This window comes from Nilaparvata lugens, chromosome X (assembly GCF_014356525.2).
Source record: "Nilaparvata lugens isolate BPH chromosome X, ASM1435652v1, whole genome shotgun sequence".
NCBI lineage: Eukaryota > Metazoa > Arthropoda > Insecta > Hemiptera > Delphacidae > Nilaparvata > Nilaparvata lugens.
In genome coordinates, this window is record NC_052518.1 from 59,919,149 (window position 1) to 59,941,078 (window position 21,930).

At 33.4% G+C, this 21,930-nt stretch overlaps 1 protein-coding gene across 4 annotated transcripts in view; it reads right to left on the minus strand.

Moving 5' to 3' along the window:
* LOC111060571 (eyes absent homolog 2) overlaps window positions 1-21,930 on the minus strand; it is a 133,692-nt gene that overhangs the window by 61,841 nt on the left and 49,921 nt on the right. For all 4 annotated transcript variants that reach the window (XM_039443388.1, XM_039443387.1, XM_039443386.1 and 1 more), the window contains 5 exons: window positions 17,138-17,303; window positions 13,984-14,081; window positions 12,749-12,951; window positions 11,955-12,078; window positions 2,549-2,811 (listed from right to left, as the gene is read on the minus strand). In XM_039443388.1, the coding sequence (XP_039299322.1) occupies window positions 2,549-2,811; window positions 11,955-12,078; window positions 12,749-12,951; window positions 13,984-14,081; window positions 17,138-17,303 (854 nt within the window). The remainder of the gene's footprint in view (window positions 1-2,548; window positions 2,812-11,954; window positions 12,079-12,748; window positions 12,952-13,983; window positions 14,082-17,137; window positions 17,304-21,930) is intronic.

Below are 21,930 nucleotides of genomic sequence, written 5' to 3' on the forward strand. Positions count from 1 at the left end.
ACACATTGTGAACTTGAGCATTCGTGTGGGCAACTTTCCTTGTGCTTTCAAAACGTCAAGGGTGATTCCAATCTACGAATCGGGTCAGAAAGGTACATTCTCTAACTTCAGAAACATCCCTCTGCTTGTCATCTTGTCAAAAATTATTGAGAAGTGTGTGAAATTACAGTTAACGAAATATTTAAATGAAAATAATTTGATATCAAACCTTCAATATGGCTTCCAAAAATCTAAAATCACATGAAATGCACATTTTAACTTATCAAAGTATATTTCAGAAAGTGTTAAAAAGAGAATAAAAGTATTAACTACATTTTTGGACCTGGCAAAAGCTTTCGATTCCGTTGACAGGACCATGCTAATAAATAAACTTTGATTATTATTTATAAGAAGCAACACCTTACAATGGTTTAGAAGCTGCTTCCATAATAGATTGTAGTCTGTTTGTATAAATGTGGAAACAAGCAATAAACAGAATGTGGAGTATGGTGTAGTCCAGGGAAGTACACTTGGTCCAATACTTTTCTTGATTTACATAAATAATTTATCAAAATTGAGATTGGATGGGCAGTTGTTCCTTTTTGCCGATGGTACTGCGGTTGTGTCTTCAGGAAGCACTTGGGGGGGGGGGGGCTACAGGAGTGCCCCAATCGACATGGCCAAAGTAAAGAATTGGTTCGATCATAATTGATCATAACTGTTAACATAGCAAAAACCAAGTTCATCCCGATAGTAACAAGAAATCAGACTGATCCAGGCCCATTGGTATTGAAGCTGCACTCTTGTAATGATCCGTTGTCTGAAGTTTGAACATGTAACATGATCGAGCGTGTTAACCAATATAAATATCTTGGAGCAGGATGAGTTGGGTACATCATGTTCAGTGTGAAGAACAGGCTCAGGAAATTACTGTACGCATTTTCAGAGCTGAGTCATGTGTTAAGCGTGGAGCAGTGCAAGATAGTATACTTTTCCTACCTGCAATCGATCATACAATACGGAATTTCAACTTGGGGAGGGCCTTCCTCCTCGGTTATTGAAACTCTAGCAGTTACGCAAAGGTCAATAATTAAAACAATTTTTAAAAGAGATCATAGATATCCAACTATACAATTATCTACCGATTTCCCAGTTTTAAATGTAAGACAACTTTCCATAAAATCATTGCTAAATCATATAAAAAAAATACAAAACAGAACTCTTCGGTGGAATAATTAATCATACGTATCCTACGCATCTCAGAAGCAATTATAACTTTGAAACTCCTCATCTGACACATGGCTCAGAGCTGACAAACTCTTCCTATTTGATCCATATCTTGTATGCAGGAATGTCCACAAAGAGATCAGGGAGGCTGAGATAAGTAGTCGGTTGACAGGAAGAGGGTCGATAGGTGGTTGTACCATATGGGCTGGGAGGCGACTGAGCAACTGCTTCGATCCCGTTACGTGCGATGACCTACCCAATCCAATCTAAGCCCAATCACCATTCATTCACACAACTATTTCTCATTCCATGCAAAATTTGTTTTTTTTTATTCCATTAAACATTTATTCAAATCTATTGTAATACTTTATTTTATGCTTGTTGTGACTGAGGATTGCCTGGCCCGCGCTTCGCAGTCAATGCAACGTCGTTAAGAACTCTATGTAGTGATTATTATTTTTGTTTTCCACTTGAAAATAATTAGGATATATCATTTGTATTATTTATTATAGGTTAAGGCAGATAAGTTGAGAGATATTATTATATATCATAATGAGCTCCCACCTATACGCACAGACTTGTAGTCTTGTAGGGGGTTTCCTTTATATTCTATTGTACTGTAACTCTAATTTTTGTATATAACATTCTGGTAAATCAATTTATTTGATTCGATTTGAGAATAAAAAGTTAAACCCCTGATACTCATTCATATTATTTGTAACTTGTAAGCTTTTGTATAGAACCAAACATTAAAATAATTGACTTAATGTCGGTATTGAAGTGAAAATATCTTGTGTTTAAATCACAGTTCGAAATTAATAAAATATCATCAAAACGATCATCCTTGAAAGAATATTTCTTTTTGTCGCAATTCTTCTAACAAAGATTAACAATCATCAAGGCGATTTGAACTTTGTAGACGGCTGTTCTGATTCATAGTTCAAGAATTAACAGATAATTTTATTGAACTAGAGTAAAAAATTCATTTCCAAACACCTTTTATAAATATTTGTATACTGTTGTAAAGAAGCAAACATTTGATCGACTGCATGTCGGTATTAAGATGGAAAGACCTAGTGTGCATACAACGAAGTTTGAAATGGATGAAGAAATCCTCATCTTGGTTTCATTTATTTATGATAATTATAGACTATATGGTGGTTACTTCAAGTTTTATATCATGGTTTCAATCTCACTATAGTCTATACTACCTCAATTGAACTATTTTCAATTGTAATTTCCACCAATTGCAATAATCGGGGTCTTCCCTGGTGTCCTGACATTACAAATAAATGAATGAAATAATGAATAAATGAATAAATAAACTTTCAAATAAAATTACTTTAGAGAATCTGGAAGCAAATGTTCCGGTGAGTAGTGAATGGAAAATAATAATGGTCTCGTCCAAATCCCAGATGAAAACTCTGTCGAGGTTGTTTTCTGGTAGGGGGTGAGGAGGGGAGGCCGATTGGTGAGAATTGTGATTGTGTGGCAGGGAAGAAGAGGGGTGCACCCTCCTCCCCCTACCTCGACCACCGCTCCCACTCTTTCTGCTCGATTCTGTTTTCACGGGAGAGGTCATCGCATCTCCGACTAGTGGCGATTCTGAAACCAAACAAATCAACTCAATTCAACCATACTAATTTTGTTATTCTTTGAAAATTTTTTTTCCTGAAATTGATTATCCTCAAGAATATTAAGTATGTCCAATTCCATAGAATTACTAGTGCCTTTTTTTATTTTCTTCAGACACTTTATAATGGGATAAATGCCAAAACTAGTCGTGTCTAACAGAAAATAAAAAAGGTAGCCTATTATTAATTCTATTAAGCAATTCATCGTGAGCTAGCTTAAAATTATTCATTTCAGACTGCATTAACTGAATAGTTTTATCTAAATCATCTTATTCATTTTTCAGCTTGCTATTTGTAATATTTATTTATTTATTTATTTATTGAGAATACATTACATGGAAAAAGTACAACTCGAAGAGGTTTACAGCTAAACGCCAAAACAAACCTCATTTACACAAAAAGTATGACACAAATGATTTAGAAATAATATTATTAAGAACTTAAAATTAAAAAGCAAAACAAAACTAGATAAAGAAAACAGAAAATAGTTGCTTAGAGAAAAAAACTGTTTTAGAAATAAGAACTTGATATTAAAAATCTGGTGTGGTACACTCACACAACTTTCCTTACTCATAGAACTGTAAGCCTCATTCTTAAACGAGAATAACATAATGACCATTGGCGGCAACATATTTGAAACTACGATCAGACTACTGTATATGTGTATATATAATTGTTTTTCTACAACTGTGCGTAGAGAAAGAATTTACACACTCAATTCTCCTAGTAAAACAGCTTATTTCTGAGGAGAATCTACTTTTTCGCTCGCTAACCATCCGCGCATGCGCAGTAGATTTACTTTATGCTCCCAAATCATTCGCGCATGTGCAGAAGAGTTTCTTTACGCTCCCTAATCAGCTGATTGTAAGCAGCTCGCCAAGAGGGTTCTATTTTAGGGCCTATTTTGTTCATCGTCTATATAAATGATCTACCAACAATTGTAAACCCTCCAGCCAAAAGCTATTTGTTTGCGGATGAACTGTGTGTTTTTCTGAGCTTTCCCACAGTAGTTTCATTGAGTCAAGCTTCCCAGGACTTGGCTGATTCGATCGAGAGCTGGTGTAATTCAAATTTATTATGTGTAAACTCTGATAAAGTTCAGAACTTGACTATCAGTTATAATAGAAGACTGACTATGAATGAGGAGAAAGAGGCAAAGTTTCTGGGCTTCACACTTGACACTTGCCTTAGTTGATCCCAGCATATTGACATTGTTGCTAGCAAGCTGAATAAGGGAGTCTTCTTAATTAGAAAACTGAGGTCATATGTCAGTTTGGATGTTTTAAAGGTGATTTATTATGCTCACATCAATTCTCATCTGTCATATGGCACCATACTTTGGGGTTCCAGAGCTTACAGTGGTAGACTTTTTAGAATACAGAGAAAGGCTATCAGACTGATTTGTGGGCTTTCTAAGCGAGCACAGTGTGATGAGCATTTTAAAATTCTGAGAATATTGACTCTACCTTCAATATTTGTTCAACAGAGCCTTATTTATGTTAAGGAGAATTTGGAGAAGTTTGTGGAGCAGGGGGTAGTTCATAGCCATAACACTAGAAATAGGGGTAATTTGACTACTTATCGGTATACCTATTCTAGTACACAAAAAACATTTCTATTTTTATCAATAAAATTGTTCAATTCACTTCCTGAAGATCTTAGAAATATGGAGAATGGAACTTTTAAAATTCATATGGAACGTTTCTTAGCAGCTAACCCTTTAAACAAGATTGAAGATTTTTATACATTAGCTAGGAATATTCGGTTATAAGTTGAAAATCAGGTGACATATTATCATAGGGTACTGATAGTGTAACTTACTGATGTAATATATTTTTATTTTGTATCATGTTGTATATATTTGACACTTGTATTGTATCTGATGACCTCAGATATTTCTGCAATAAGGATTCTATTCTATTCTATTCCAAAAAGTCAGATCTTAACCTGAAAAGTCGGTAATTGTAACTCCGCCGATATAAGTAATTTGACAGGTTTGGGCAGTTGTAGAAAAAATTTTGTATGTAATGCTTCTTTATCGCTCTTGCAAAATTATCATGCTCCGCTTCGCGTCGTGTGATAACTGTTTAGCGCGAGCGATAAAGTCGCGCATTACGCTCTTAATACTTAAATAGCTATTTCAGAGTAATTTTTCCTTTGTGTAAATTGTGAAATCCGATTATTTTTTTTAAAGTCGTCAAAACAGCTGTTCTATCCTACATGAAATATCTCGACTATTTGTTCTTTTTATAAACTGCTCTACCTACCTACCTCATGCACGAGAAGGACAAAAAACTCATGTCAGTTTACAAAGTCCATTTCTCAAGGATGGGGTGGAACCCATTAGTTTCCCAGGAAATAGACTCATGCCAGTTGATAGAGCTGATAAATAACTATACAGGGTATGAATTTGAAATAAATCGATCAAGTCATTTTTGAGAAAATCGTGAAAAACATGGTTTTTTAGTCATTATCCGCCATTTTTTCCGCCATCTTGCATTGAATTTTATTGAATTTCTCATTGTCAGATCCTCATGGTATAAGGACCTTGAGTTTAAAATTTCAAGTCAATCGGTTAATTAGGAATGGAGTTATAGTGTTCACAGACAGAAACACACACACACACACACACACACACACACACACACACACACACACACACACACACACACACAAACACACACAAACACTAACACCAACACCAACACCGACACCAACACCCAAAAATCATGTTTTTAGGGGACCTTGAAACATATAGTTGGTAATAGGGCAAGGAAAGTAAAAATATAAAATTATCCTTAAAAATTTAATATTTGCTTGAGAATTACCAGTATTTGTAATAAGAATTAATTAACACAAATAAAAATTATCAATATATAAACAATAATAATTACCAAAGCAGCCTACAGACATGGTACTATGCACTACTTTGAGAGACTTTCTGCTTTGGCTGTCCAAAAAAAATTATTCGATAAAAATAATACTGCCTAACATCTTATTGGAAGATTCAACAACATAATTCACATGCTCCTTGAAATTGAGTGTGTAGTCAATGAAAATGCCCAAATCCTTCACTGAAATAAACTCTTTCAAGTTGGTTACCCTGCATTGAGTAGCTGAAAACGTCTGGCGTCCGCTGCCTTGCGAAAATCATGTATTTACACTTCTGTATATTGAGTACCAGTTTATTTCTCAGACTCCAATCATGTATTCTATCTAGATCTTGTTGTAATAACTCAGTGTCTCGACAGTCATTTATGGCGCGATACATTTCGACATCATCTGCATTATATTAGGCAGTTGCTATTTTTTACACAAGAAGAAATGTCATTAATTGAGAGTAGAAATAGGAGCGGCCCCAAGCTGCTACCCTGAGGTACTCCTGAATTACTAGAAAATGTACCTGATCTAATGTTGTTAAAGAGTACAAAAAAACAATCGATCAAGTAGGTATGAATGGAAAAAGGCTACCAATTAAGACCTGAATCCTAAGGCAAACATTTTCTGTAAAAGGATTTTGTGGTCTACTTTATCGAAGGCTTTAGAAAAATCAAAGTAAATGGCATCAGTACGTGAGCCTCTATCAAGGTTTGCAGAAACAAAATTAGTAAAAAATAGAAGATTGCTAACTGTTGAACGTTTAGTCAGGAAACCAAGTTGATTTTCATTGGTTTAAAATGATTGTAGATACGTTTATACAATATATATTCAAATATTTTTGCAGTTGAGTTCAAATTAGATATTGGCCTGTAATTCAAAAATTCGATAATTTGCTCAATTTACCGGCTTTAGGGATTGGAGTCACTCTTGCTTCTTTTCATCTACTTGGGAATCTGTTTTTGTCGATGGAGAGATTGGATGAATATTGAAGAGGCTTGATCAAAATTTCCGAACAGCCCTTGATTATATACGGCGGAATGTTGTCTGGCCCACATGACCTTTTAGGTTTCAAATTCCTAATGGATTCAACAAACTCATCTACAGTTATATTTTTTCATTGCATATGTTTCATTGCTATAAACTGAAGCAAAATAGTTTGCAAATTGCTGTCGTGGTACTTCACTAACCGGAATCTTAACACCATTCAATTCATATTCGCTGAGTACAGTATTATTATATCTTTTGTTTTTTATGTAGTTCCAAAAAGTTCTAACATTAGTCTTAGCATCATTCTGTATGGCTGTTATATAACTTTGATAAGCTACAGCTATCTGCATTTTCAAGGTGGTCCTAACTTCCTGAAATCTTTCTACATAATATCTTAAAATTTTTCTCTTACGAGCTAGTTTATTCTCCAATTTTGAATTTTTAATCATATCATTATTAAACCAACAAGGATATTCTGCGCAGCTCTTCTTCTCTACCTTGGGGATCCACAAATGCATAGCATTGTAAAATAAATCATAATAATAATCAACAACCTCATCTATGTCATCAATGAAATATAATTTCTCCCAATCTGAATTTTTCAATGTTAAATAAAGATTATGAAAATAGGATTTTTTGAAGTTATAATAGGAAATTTCAGTGGCGGGGAAATGCATTTGAGGAATTTCTACTTGAAAGAAAAGTGCGGGATGATGACTATTTTCAGTAAGAATAGGATCGTTAGACCTGGAAACATTAATAGGGATACCACTAAATATCAGATCAAGGGTTCTTTCATTTGTATTAAGCACATCATTGAAAGAACGTAAATTTAAAAGAAACATTGTTTCAGAAATACATCTGGCTCTACTTGAGCCAGCCAGTGGCGTAACTGGTCTGAATGCTTGTATTCCTTTGCGCCCCTATTCATTGACTCATTCACAAACACCCCCCCCCCTCTCCAGAGAACCTCTCATACGACATTTGACATTTCTTTGCACTTCCATACTCTTTGGATACTGTTTTGCTACACACGGCACTAGTCCAATCAACGAAGGGTTATAAAGGGAAAAGTTTTTGACCCCGCAGTTCTGTTTAGGGTAGTAAGGAGGTAAATATATCAAAAGTCCCCTCCCCTGTGCTAAGGGGGTGTGGGTGGTTCAAAGGAACCATTTTTTGGTTTCTTGCAAATATCTCGAAAACTGTGCATCTTTTCATACAAAATTAAAGCTTACATAATTTAGGTCTATCTCAAAACCTTTTCTATCTCTTTTACTTTTCGAGATACGGTATCTGCTCTAAAAGGTGTGAATTTTTGAAAAAAAAACACATTTTCCTTCAATTTTTCACTATTTTTGCTTTTATATCTTCTTGGATATTGATGGAAAATCCATGCTGCTTTCCATGTGCTTTTATGATTTTCCCAACAATTTTGAGATATACACGCACTTGAAAATGTAAAATTGTTAAAATAACAGCTTTCCATCCAATTTTTTGCTCTTTCAGGGCGTATAAATCTTCAACAATGCATCGTAAAAATGAATGCTTATCGTAGATTTGTAGAACATTGATTTCTCTTCAATTTGATGTATTATTCTACTATCTCATATATTCCTTTCATTGTTATAGCAGATTCAATGTAGTGGGTGAAATTCTCTATCCTGTAACAATTGATCATTTGACAATGAAATTTGAGGGGAATGTCTGGTACAAAATTTTTGACTTTGAATGTGAATGAAGACTAGTTGGGAGGTAAACATAGCCAAAATGTGCATCTCTAGCTCGTCTGTTGAAGTTGTGGAACTGCTAAGTTGACACTTGTTGCAGAGATAGAAATTTAACCCCCAAACATTGAGTTTGCTATAACAATGAAAGGAAAGCATTAAATAGTGTAATAATACATCAAATTGAAGAGAAATCAATATTCGACAAATCTACGATAATCATTAATTTTTACGATGCATTGTTGTAGATTTATACGCCCTGAAAGAGCAAAAAATTGGATGAAAAGCTGTAATTTTAACAATTTCACACTTTCAAGGGCGTATATCTCGAAAACTGTTGAGAAAATCACAAAACTCTACGAAACAAAAATTGCAGAGAATTGATCAAGCTTCATTTTTGAATATTCAGTCATGTCGGTTGAACGCATTTTTTTCAAGATATAAACGTGTAAGCAAAACATTGAAAAATTCAACTCTTAAACCACCCTCACCCCCTTAGCACAGGGGGTAGGGACGGGGACATTCGATATGTTTACCTCCTCACTATCTTAAACAGAACTGTGAGGTCTTCCAAACTTTTCCCTCTATAACTTACCTTTTTTTGAGCATTCATTGCCTGGACTAATTATACAATCTCTATCCAATTTGAAAAAGATTAGTCAAAGAAATATAATAAGTCTGATTATAATTATTAAATATAATAGTCCATGCTATGGTATTGTTAGTATAACCAGAGATGAACTAAATCTATTGTTTCTCTATGGTATAACGAATACAACTCCGTGGCCAAATCCTATTACACTAGATAGGTATGATAATAGGAATTACATTAGATAGACCAATAATTTAGATGCACTAAATATATGGGTTTCGGATACAACTCAGTGGCCAAATGTTTAAATAAACTACAAAGAGTTTTGCTTCAATTTGTTTTTGTAATAATTTTCTATAATATCGGATTTTCACGCCCCCCCCCCCCAAGCCTGCGCCCCAATGCACCGCATTGGTTCCATTGGCGTTATTTACGCCACTGGAGCCAGCAGAAAAAATTGAAATTACTATCTGTTACCTCACTCAAATTGAAGTCGCCAACAATAATATTGTCTTCACTAATCAAATTAAAGTCTTTTTCAATGCTCTCTGAAAAGTTCTGATAATGGATGAGCCATCTGTTGGTCTGAGATAAACAACTGTGATGTTGATAGTGCGTCCAGGTAGGTGAAGCCGAATGATAAGAGATTCGTATTGGGCCTCCGCTCTCGACGCGACAGCTACAGCCGGCAACCAAGCGGCGCACGCCACCAGCACACCCCCTCTTCTCGTCATCCCTGATACAGTTCGGTCGCGATCACATCGAAAGACTCGATACCTGCCATCGCAAGAGCAGAACCCGCCATCTTCAATGTCCTCGGTTAGCCACGTTTCAGATAAGATAATAATATCGCAAGTAGAACTCAAAAGTGAAACAGACAAATCATGCAGCTTGGTCCTTATCCAAACGACAATAACACCAACTCCTGTTCCATGGCTTCCAGTTTTAGCCAATAAACCCGAGTACATATTCGTAGAGAAGAACACCTGAAAGAGGGAATGGGAGAAGTGCCTCCACAATTTGAAAACGACGATCTATGATGACATCCCACTCTTTCCATAAAGTACCATCAAGTCAAAAAATTCTCCATGGAAAATGCCCCCGAAACTTATGGAGCGTGGTAGCATGAAAGAGAGGTGGAGATTGAAGTGGGTACAAGATGCACCCACAAATAACTTCCTCTTTGATGTCCCGAGAGGAGTTGCTGATTCTGAGGCTGCTTACTTCGGTCTTAATCTGCCTTTTCACTGTATCAGGCTGATGGTACAGCTGCGACTTGCCACTAGACGACAATTCAACCTCACAGGCAGGGGCAACATCCATAAGATCAGAGCCGATCAATTGTGTTCCATCTGCAACTTGCAACAGCTGGAGTCGGTCGAGCATGAGCTATTCATATACCCACAGTATGGAGCACCGCGAGCATGATGATTGGGAGAGTTCCGGCAGTTGAGGAACTAGATTCGAGCCTCGTGATTCGAAATTACACCACACTATCGACGCGGAATATGAAGATGTTCTCAATTTTCGTGGGGCATTGTTTGAGAATTCGCTCATTTTGATTGAATGAGTGAAATGTGGTGGACTTGATGGACCACTGTGAATTTGACTGACTAAAGTGCAATCAATAATTTGAGGAACTATGAGGTTTTTTCTCACTTGTATGGTAATGAGTGTAGTATCCATGAAATTATTCATTAATGATAATATTCTCATCAACTTTCTAGTCTAGCATGTAATCGATATTTGCTGTCATGATTTCTTTGTTTTTCTATTTGAATTTTGTAAACAATGCCAACCTGCTGTAGGATAATTTCCTAGAACGTATATTAAATAAATTAATAAATATTATTATTGATCAATAAAATAACTTCCTAGTTGAGGATCCAACTGAAAGGATGCATGGATTTGATCTCCAGGGGAAAGAGTGGAGTGCTCCCAATTGGATCCGTGTGGGAAAAGGACGATGCGTGCAAGAGCAACACAGATGGGGCCTATAGCAGTCAGATTTGTGTAATTGTGGCCAAACACAAACTATGAGCCACATAACATGCTGGATGCCCGATTCATTCTTTTGAAGGAGATCTCAAAGCGCTGCATGAAGCCACAAACAGAGCTGTAAACTGGTTAAAGCAGCGAAGAATAGAATATTGTGAGTGGGTCTGGAAGAGGAAATAAATATTCTCATTTATAGGCTAGACCTGAAATTGATATTTTATGTTTTGAAGATGAGGGTCTGAGATCTATTTTAAATTTCTAGAAAAACATTTTTTAAGGCTAATGTTGGCATCAAAACCATACGATTGAATGAATTATGATACTAAAGCATGTGAGTAACTTGAAAAAAAAATTAGGATTTTTAATAAGGATCTATGGCTTATAGGAAATCAATTACAAACACCACACAAATAATTTCAAAAACATGCCCAGAGGGTGTATTTTAGCTTTTTGAAATGTGTTTAAACTTTTGATTTAATAAATATATAAGATAGCAATTAACTCACTGTTATTCTAACCTTTCTAAGGCTGGCCACTAACGGTAGAACATGCATGATACACATGACGTCACATATTGTTGCGTCATCACTGAGAAAGGCTTCGAGCCAAATGTTTTGAGGTTAGGTTTTTGTGTCTCCGAATTTTTGTTGCCTAGTTTTTCTTCGCTGCTTTATTTGAGGTTGAATTATTTTTCTATCATTAAAATTTGTAATTTTCTAGTGGCGTATCTATTTTTATTGGTCGTTGATTCTATGTCGCCTCTCGCTGATGACAAAATATGCATGATGAACATGTGTCTGTGCATGATAAACGCATGTTTATCTGGCATGTTTTACCGTTAGTGGCCAAGCTAAGTTCTAACACATAAATACTAGTAGATCATAATCTTAACCGATAACAATCAACAATACGACAAACTTTATGATACAGTACCTGATAACGCATTTGGTAATTGATATGAAGCCGTCGCGGAGCAAGAGGGACTGACATAAGCTGGGTAGCCTTGAGATGCTGCATAGTAACTAGCAGCATAAGTATTGCTATAGCTACTATATTCCTGCAAAATAAAATACATTATGCCCAACATTATATATTATGCCATTACTGTATTTCAATACTCACCCAATGAATCAGAAACAAGTCTACTGAAATACGGAAATAAACTTGAACAATTAATTGTATGTTATGAATCCAACAGAAGATTACAGTTACTCGAATCAAATCAAAGTTTGGTGAAATTAAATTAAGCAACCTTACTACATGAATAAAATGTACATCATGTTGTATCTAATCTGAAATGCAGTTAACTGATTAATATTCAGATACAGTATCAACTACACACTATTCTGAGAAAGTATGATAGTGATGCTAGAAATCTGCTTTTCAATGAATTTCTGGTCTACTTGGCAGAAAAAGAATACCATTTGTTCTTATGGCAATGTTCACCGTTCATCCTGCAAATGTGAGAAAACTCCAATAAGATCCAATGGTATTCTTTTCTTAACCAACAGAGCAGCAATTTATCTGCGATTTGGGTCTCAAGTGTATAGTTGATTGAGAAAAATGAAAATCAAGGTGTAAGGGCACGGCCACACGGAGAACGATCTGCGATTCTATAGGTGATCTATAAATTCATATCTTAGATAGCTCTCTAATATACTAAGATATAAATACTAATATGATCGTAGATCACTCTTTGAGTGGCCGGACCCTAAAAGTAAACTTACTTCTTGATTGACATAGTTCTGTGAATTGTAGCCGGCGGTGTAACTTTGATATGCTTGCTGTCCGGCCGCTGCCGAAAAGGAATTCGCATTAGCGTTGTTGGCAGCATTGGAATTGGCGTAAGGGTTGAGGTTGGCATATGGGTTGGCGTTCACACCATTGCTTCCAGATCCTGCTGCACTTTTGCTTCCGCATTGACTCAGTCCTGCAAAAATAATGCATCAAAGCAAAATATAGTGAGATTCACTATTATCTGTCAACTTTCCTCATAGATAACATGAATGCTTACCATTTAACTAATGCTGAAACTTTGAAGTGAATCTCACAGTAGGGATATTGAACATCTTCGTTAAAAAAATAGTTTTTTTGTTTAATTCTTTCAAATTCAGAATAACTACGGAGGTATGCATTCTTATGTGTTTTCAGGAACGATTTTGAAACTCTCTAACCAAATTAAGACTATTAAAATTAGTAAAAACGTTCCAAAATCGTATATGAAAAACCTAATATTATATTCTTATTAGCTTGGTAATTTTTAAAACTTGAAAATGGCAGTTTTTTCAGCTATGACTCCATTAACACAAAGCTATAATTTGTTTTGTGTCCAAGAGTTCAGTTTTAACCTAGTAATAGAAATTATTATAGTAGTAATTAAATTATTATAGTAATTAAATTATTATTATTAAATTATTATAGTAATTACATTATTATATTATACTATAGGGAGAAGGCAGTGAATTTGCTAATGGAGAAATGCTTCATACCCTATAGAAGTCATAGTTACAGCATGGTGTTTATATTTGAATCACAGAATTTATTCATTGAAATTTCTTCTACAGATGTTGAGTTGTAGACAATTATATAAATTATATATGAAGTGACTCACTATACTTACCAAGAAGAAAAATCAGAATTTCATGACCCAAATTTTAATTCATGAAATAAATAAATAGCTTAATCCTGATTGAAGACTTAGTACCTAGCCAAAGACTTCCTAATCAATTCTATCTTCACTACCCACATCAATTTAATTCTTTTGATATAAAATTAGAAATGAAATCCGCGATGATTGATAATTATGAATGAAAATTCATAAATTGTTTAGTATTTACAATAAAAATCTGTAATCAATATTATTTTATCTGATTTCAAGTTCTTTTGTGAAAAACCGGAATTATTTCGATGTGGCCGTTTCGTATGAACAAGAATTGATTGAATGTTTTTCAATAATACTCACTGTTTGCACTGGAATATGTGACAGTAGGATATGCTGTTGAATAGAATCCAGCAGCATTCATGTAACTAGGATTTTGAGCACTGTAAGCTTGTTGCACGCTAGAAAAAACAAAACAAAAAATTGTAGTTTTTAGTTTTAATTATGAGGATATCTTTATTGAAAGTTCTAGTATAAGCTAAAGTTCAGTTAATAGAATTATTTCTTTTGACAGTAGTTTTGGATGAGTAAATCCCAGAATTCACGTGATATATTGATATTGATAAATTTCATTCAAAATGCTAGGTCTTATGAGACCTATTGCAATAAAACGCATGACGATTAATACATAGGACATTACAAACGCACAAAAGTGGAAAATATTAGAACAAATACAAATAAAATAATGAATATGAGAGAACTCTACCATTGTATTCAGATGATTGTGTTTCAAGTCGTAATCACTGATTTTTCACGCAAAGAAATTGGAAAAAATGTAGTCAAATCAAAATATGATCAAATCACAACTAAATTGCATATGAGTTGTGTACATCCTATTGAATCAGTCGAATTATCACAATTTCATCTACAGGTATTAATATAGATATTCTATGAATTCAACGTAGAAACATTTCAATTTAGAATATTTAATCTGGAAAGATTCAATCAAAAAGTACTCAGATTAAGCATTTAAACTAGGAACAGTTTCATCTATGAAAAAATGTGTCACATCATGATAGTATCCATCAGCAGAATCTTGAAATTTTCAATATACGTATTTCAAAGTCCATCCAAGATTCAATTAATTTTTAATTCTATTAATTTATCACTTTGTAATAAAATTTGTCTAACAAATAAAATAGCTAATATTGCAACTAATATTAAAAACCAACTCCAGATCTTGGAACAAGCTTTGACAACCTACTCCAGTCGGCTAAGCTTTATCAAATTGATTTTTATCACATTGATTTTTCTTAGGAAATATATAATCCCGTTTATCCTACTTCAGTATTCTTACTCACACCAGAATATTTTTTATTCATACCCACTTCAGTAAATGGCTTGCATAGTGAAGTAAGTAAATTTCCTTATTAAAATACATTATATACCCCTTATAGGCATATACATTATACAGATGGGTGAAAAGTCTGAGAACGGCTTAATATCTCATACACAAAGGTAATTTGACGGTTGGTGTGATTGGGAATCCTACTCAATTTGAAAATAATACTTTACTATGACTTTAAAAATCTGGTTCGCCATCTTGGGATCCACCATATTGAATGCAACTTCATTTTTTTTAATTGGAAGGTGGTCATGCGATACATGATTTCGATACGGAATTTCAAGAAAAAATGAATCGCGAAAACCGCACATCGATATCTCAAATCGTTTTGACGATATTCCTATCATCAATCAATACCATGTAATACAGAAAAGGAATACATAAGTGGTGTGAGTGGTGTGATATTACATTTTCCTTAATAAAAAGATATTCAAAAAATCGATAAAACTCGATAGTCAATATCTGTATAATCGATATGTGGACTTAACATCTGCTGGAAATTTTCAACAGCTGCTAGTAATGTTAGAATATTTACTGTAGTAAATGCATTTTTCTGAATTAACAAATAATTATAAACAATATAAAGGTTAAATAAATTCAAAACAGATTAAAAAATAAAGTTTTATTGAAAATAAATTGTAAACTTATAATTTTGCATTCTTGGGGTTGGCAATGATGACGTGTTTAGGTGTGGCTTTGGAACTTTTAGGTGTTTCTCTCAAAAAATGGTTGATGGTTTTGATTTTCAGTGTGTTTTGTTCTCTTGAAATTTTTCTATATAATTGAGGTTTGAGATGTTTTGATTGACATCTGAATGTCCTTATTAAATTTATTGATGTTCTAAATCATCTGTGAAGTGTAGTTTTCATTATTTTCTCTATTTGTGTTGAATATTCTCCTATAATATTGAAAGCCATAAGCCTACCTTGAAACCTGTAAATGGAAGATAAGTACTTTTTAGTTTGTAAGTTTTATACTTTTGGTCTAGATTTAAAATAATAATTTCTGATTTTGAAAAAGCTTTTGAATCTATATTAGATAAACATACCAAACATATTTGTAACTTTAATCATGTTCAATCTATGTGTAATTGTTTGTTCTGATGAAAACTGAAATTCTCGAATCATTGAAAATTATAATTTGATTTGCTCTAAACTGGAGTTCTTATTCAGAAACGGTGAACCCATTCATAATTTCTCAAGATATTGAAAAATGGAACCAATAACTTTCTTTAGGTGATAGGTGAGAACTATCAAAGCATTTTGGACAAAATTGGTAGCATGGCAGTGGTATTGATTAATAATGTGAAAATCTTCTAAACGGTTTGAGATATCGATGTGATTTTTCACCATTCATTGTGTCTTGAAATTCTGTATTGAAATCATGTATCACATGACAACCTTCCTATTTAAAAAAATTAAGTTGCATTCAATATGGCAGATCCAAGATGGCGGACCAGATTTTTAAAGTAATAGTAAAGTGGTATTTCCAATTTGAGTAGGATCCCCAATCACAACCACCTTGGAATCACACTTTTTTATGAGATACTAAGCTGTTATCATACTTTTTTCTCTAGTTTCTGCTTTGAATAGTATTGATCAATAATATGAATATCTTCGAAACGGTTTGAGATATCGATATGCGGTTTTCGTCATTCAATTTCTCTTAAAATTCCGTATCGAAATCATGTATTGCATGACCACCATCCTATTAAAAAAAAAAGAAGTTGCATCCAAAATGGCGGACCAGATTTTCATAGTAAAGCAGTATTTTTTTAATCCAAGTAGGATTCCCAATCACATCCACTGTCAAATTGCCTTTGTGTATGAGATATTAAGCCGTTCTCGGACTTTTCACCCACTTGTATGATCTAAGTAACAATATAAATACTTTTTTTTGCATCTACATTGCATTTTTCCTAATTGTAATGGTATTTTATGGTAAAAAAACTTATTTATTATTACAACATGTTTTGAACTGTCATTTATGATGACTTATTTAGCCTATTCAGTGGTTTCAATCAACAATTTGTAAAGTATAATAATTTTTGTAAGATTGTATTTATTCTAAAAGGAATAGTAATTTTAAATAATGTATAATTTCGGTTCTCACCTACTGTAGAACGGTTGAGTAGGGGCACCAGAATATGGTTGATACTGGGCGGCCTCTTTTGAAGAATCGACAAAAGTATTCATTGCTTCACCAGCAACTGAATAAATTGGATCTTGATCGCCTGATGAGTTTCCCACTTCAGACTTAATTCCAGTATCTGATTGCTCTGTAAATTAAAAAAATTATCAGCAATAATAATAAATATATTTTTTCCAAGTAAATATGCGTGCTGCGATGGAATAATTGATAATAATTATCTACGGACATCCTTAAACCCTCTTCGATTACCTATAAAATATCTACTATTATCTAGAAATTATCTTTCGTGACAAGAAGGAATGGATGATTTGAAAGTAATTTTTCAATCAATTAATATTTTACAGTATTTAAATACATTTTTTCAATGTGTAGTTTGGATGTTTCCATTAAAAAAATAAATAATCAATGATCTTGAACAAAATTCAAATGATAATTATTTGTCCCTTATTATCATCAACTTAAAGTCATGAAACTATTATAAATTCCCTTATTGTTTCATAAATTAAAACTAGCATTTTATTTTTTTATAGACTTGTCGAAGTGAGTAACTTTTAAACTAGGTATCATTTTAGTCGTTATAATAAGTGAATTAATAATCGCAGCTCGTAATGGAATCCAAAATTGATGACTAATATAAATTCTTCGTTTCATTTGCACTTCTCAAAAAAATCCTCGTGGTACATTGATGAAGAATCATCTTTTCATTTTAAATAGAAAAGAGATATAGCATTCAAACAAATACTAGAAATTTCCAATTCATTTTAAAAAAATGGTTATGCATAGAAACGAATCTAGAATCAAATTCATACTAAATAATTGTAGTCATACAATATAGCTTTTCTTTGGAATGACAACATCACTTATTCATTTCAAAATGCTGACGGAGCTTTAGATTAGACAAGGTCAAAATCCAATGAATAAGTTTTTCTAATACGTGTTATTTTCAGTTTCATGTGTTACTTGAACCTTTAGTAAATACGTTTTGTTATTGTACTATCACATATTTTTTCATGTTTTGCTTATAAAATAACCTTATATGTCTATTGTCAACATGCTGATATATGAATAATCTATGAAATGTACATGGATAAATCGGAACTGAAAATTACTTGACCAAGAGATCGTATATTTGTCTTTATCTCTAATTAAACTTATCATATCTTGATTTGGATTATCTGTCTACTTTCGTACACATTTATATTATTATCAACAGCTACAATTTAACCAAATATGATAAGTTGGGATATGATAAGAGGGTATAGGATAGAATATGATATGATACCATCTACTGTTTTAGAGCACGCTCAAGTTTTGCACGAGAAGGATGAGAGTAGGCCTATAATAATAACGAAGATATTTAGAAGCGAATATCAGGTATAGTCATTTCTATGGAGCATTCGGCATCACAAGAAAAAAAAAGTGAATAGCCGTTGCTCGTTTTTGTGTGCTCGTAGCCTACTTTTTCTCGATTTTCAATAGAACATCTAAAACAAAGATCAAAACGAGGAAAGCTGTTGGAGTAAAACGAAAGAAAAACATAAAACGTTGTAGTAGGATGACACCTGGTGGACGTCATTAAAAGTTTGAAAGGGGTCAAAGCAAAGCAACACTTGTCACGTCTGTAATCAGACAAACCACCAACCAACGTAAACCACATAGCAGCAGAAAACACGCTTTCATCTTGTTCTTCCAGGTGTTAACATCTGTGGCATATTGCAATCTTCTTTTGTGACACACGATCTGATTGTGAAATCGCTACTGCTGCACTATGTTGTGCTCTCAAACATTTCCCTCCCCCCACCAAGCATCCAGCAGCTTACAATTCATTAGAAAGTGGATTGCAGTTAAACAATGTTCAATGTCAATCCTTGCATCATAAAAATGTTCATATTCTGTAGAGTTTAAATTTTCCTTAGATTATAAAGTGTAGTAAGTCCAATTGTAAGTCTTTGATAACAATGTGTAATAAAGTCTGAGAACCTTCCGTATAATTTATACTTTCTCAAAATAAGTAATCCAACACTTAATATGGGTTACACTTAATATAGCCCAGTCAATATAAGTTTTTTCGGTTGAAGAATTAGTTAAAAGCTGTATCTCTCAACATCGATAGAACTCGCCGAACCACATCGGCTGTTTTCCCTTCCACAGCCTCAAATTGAATCGTAAATACATAACTATATGTATCAATGAATACGCAATGAAAGAGGCTATATTTATTATTCGGCCCATTTTTCCATAAAATCAATTTCTGGAAGGCTAATCGGAGAAAACCACTAAGTCACTGAAAGCTTCAGGGGGATTTCTTGGGACTTTACGGAAAATGAGACTAGGAGAGTTCTATCGATGGAGTGAGATTCAGCTTTTATCTAATTTTCGGACCGAAACTGCTTTTTTGGACCTTCATTTGACTGGGCTAGTAGTTATTTGGTACACTCTGGTACTATTTGAATCTGCATAGTGTATTCAATTAGAAAGAAGATACTTACTCATATATTAAATGACATATAAAAAACTAAGGAAAGCTACTGATGCCATAATATTGGGCCAATTTGCATGCGGTTTGCGCCAAAACATGGATTGGCAGTCCTATATGTGTAAAATTTATTTGTAGTCTACGAAATAATTGATTGGGGTTTTGTACTGTGAAATTTTTTAATGGAATCAATGATTGTTCACAATGATTATGATTGATTGATCGATTTATTTGTTGGAAATCAATCAATAGAAAATATTTATTTCCAAGCAAAAAACACTCTACAAATCAAAATAATATAATCAATAGAATTTTTTTCCCCGCATGGACTATGGATTCGTGCGCAGGGAAAGAGCACTTAAATTAGCGTACTTATGATAGAATTATAAATGATGATGACATGTGACATAAATATGACAATTTCATCACTCTCAGGGTGGCCACTAACGACAGGACAAGAGTGTTTATAATATTATGTCTTGCAGAACCATACGCTTTCAATTTTAAATTATCTGCCTATGATATTTGAACATTTATACCAGCTAGGCTATTGATTATCTGAAATCAATCAATACCAAATTGAAACCAAGTAATATATTAATTGAAATAAATTAATAAAATAAATAATATAGACTATGAATATCAATACAAATTTATTTATAAATGTTCACATTTATAATTTATGAGATTTTTACAGATTTTCTAACAAAGGTATATTTTGTTGGACGTATGTTGATAATCTGTTCTTACTACGTTAGAAAGAAGAAGCTGGATGGGTTGTTTAATTTTTCTGATGATTTTTCATTGTTCTTGAGTTCTGGTTGTCCATTTTGATCTGATTAAAAAAGTTTCGTTGTGTAAAGACTTTTGTAATTCCAATATAGTTTCTAAAAACGTTCCATGTTGAATATGTGTGAAGAAACATACTCGTCATGCATGTTGTGTTATCAGTGAGGCACTTGGAACAAAAAACGGCTGTTTGACTAAACAGCTTCTAACATAAAATTAACATCCAATAACAATAAATAAACCATTGGAATATTAGAAATTATGATTACACAAAAATAATTCAACCTCAAGAAATTGTGTTCGAAGCCTTTTGTTGAAATGATACAACAATGTATGACGAATGTGTGTACACACATGTTCAACACATTATTATCCTCTCGTTAGTGGCCACCGTCACCTTTCTATCAGGTCCATCGAGAGCCGATCTAGCTTCATCCTGACTCTAAAAAAACATTTTTTGGAACAAATGACAAAAATTGTCTAGCCCTAGAATGATTACATGACACTTTTTCATCATTCACCCCATCAATACAAACCGATAAATACTTTCCTATGGAATAAATTGTAAATATAAACTCACATTTTAAATATCCCACTCCATTTCTGCTGTATATTGCTGAAAGTTGATTACCTTATCCACTATTAGCCTACTCCATTTCAATAATTTCTATTTTCATTTACTTCCATAATTATATTATTTTATTCATCTTATGCTATGTTCTTGAGAACTTCTGCTCTGCTAGAGCTCTTAAGCTTCTGCAACATTTTCATTTGTAAATAAATCCTCAGTTGAATAAATCAAATAAGGGTTTTAGTAGAGAGTTACTGGGAAGGATATTCTGAGTATTCTTTCCAAAGAATGGACATTGAAATGTCCAAAGCTCCGTCAATTTATGATTTTATGTACATACAAAACAATATTATCAAACAAATTATAAGTAATTTCTATATTGCATTTTTTTCTTTTATTATTTTAGCTTATATTATTTAAATTCATCTAAAACGTTGCTGTATTTTAAGCTATTATACATGTATAAGCCAGTATAATACAATATAATAATAGAATAGAAAAATCGTTTATTGAATAAATAGGCTAACTCAAGCGAACCTTAACGTATCTATTGTAATCTGCATAAATAAAGCACTCAATCAGAAAAAAGTATTCAACAGTTTTTTTTTGTTTAGCTAATGAGGAAATTGAAAATCAAAGCATGGAAAATATCAGAATATTGCTAACCAGTGACCAATACTTGATTTGTCTTTCACACGTCAGTTTTTTTTTAGGCTGAATAAGATACTTAGAAAACCTGTGGATTCCTCGTAAGATGGCAACAGGTTAAACAATGACAGGCTGAACGAAATGTGCTCAACAACCCAGGGCGAATTGCACTTCATATAATCAATCATTTGAAAGTTAATGAGAGGTGACAAAGATACCTAACATCGATAAAGAAGATTGAAGCATACCTGCCTATTCATCAATTGCCCA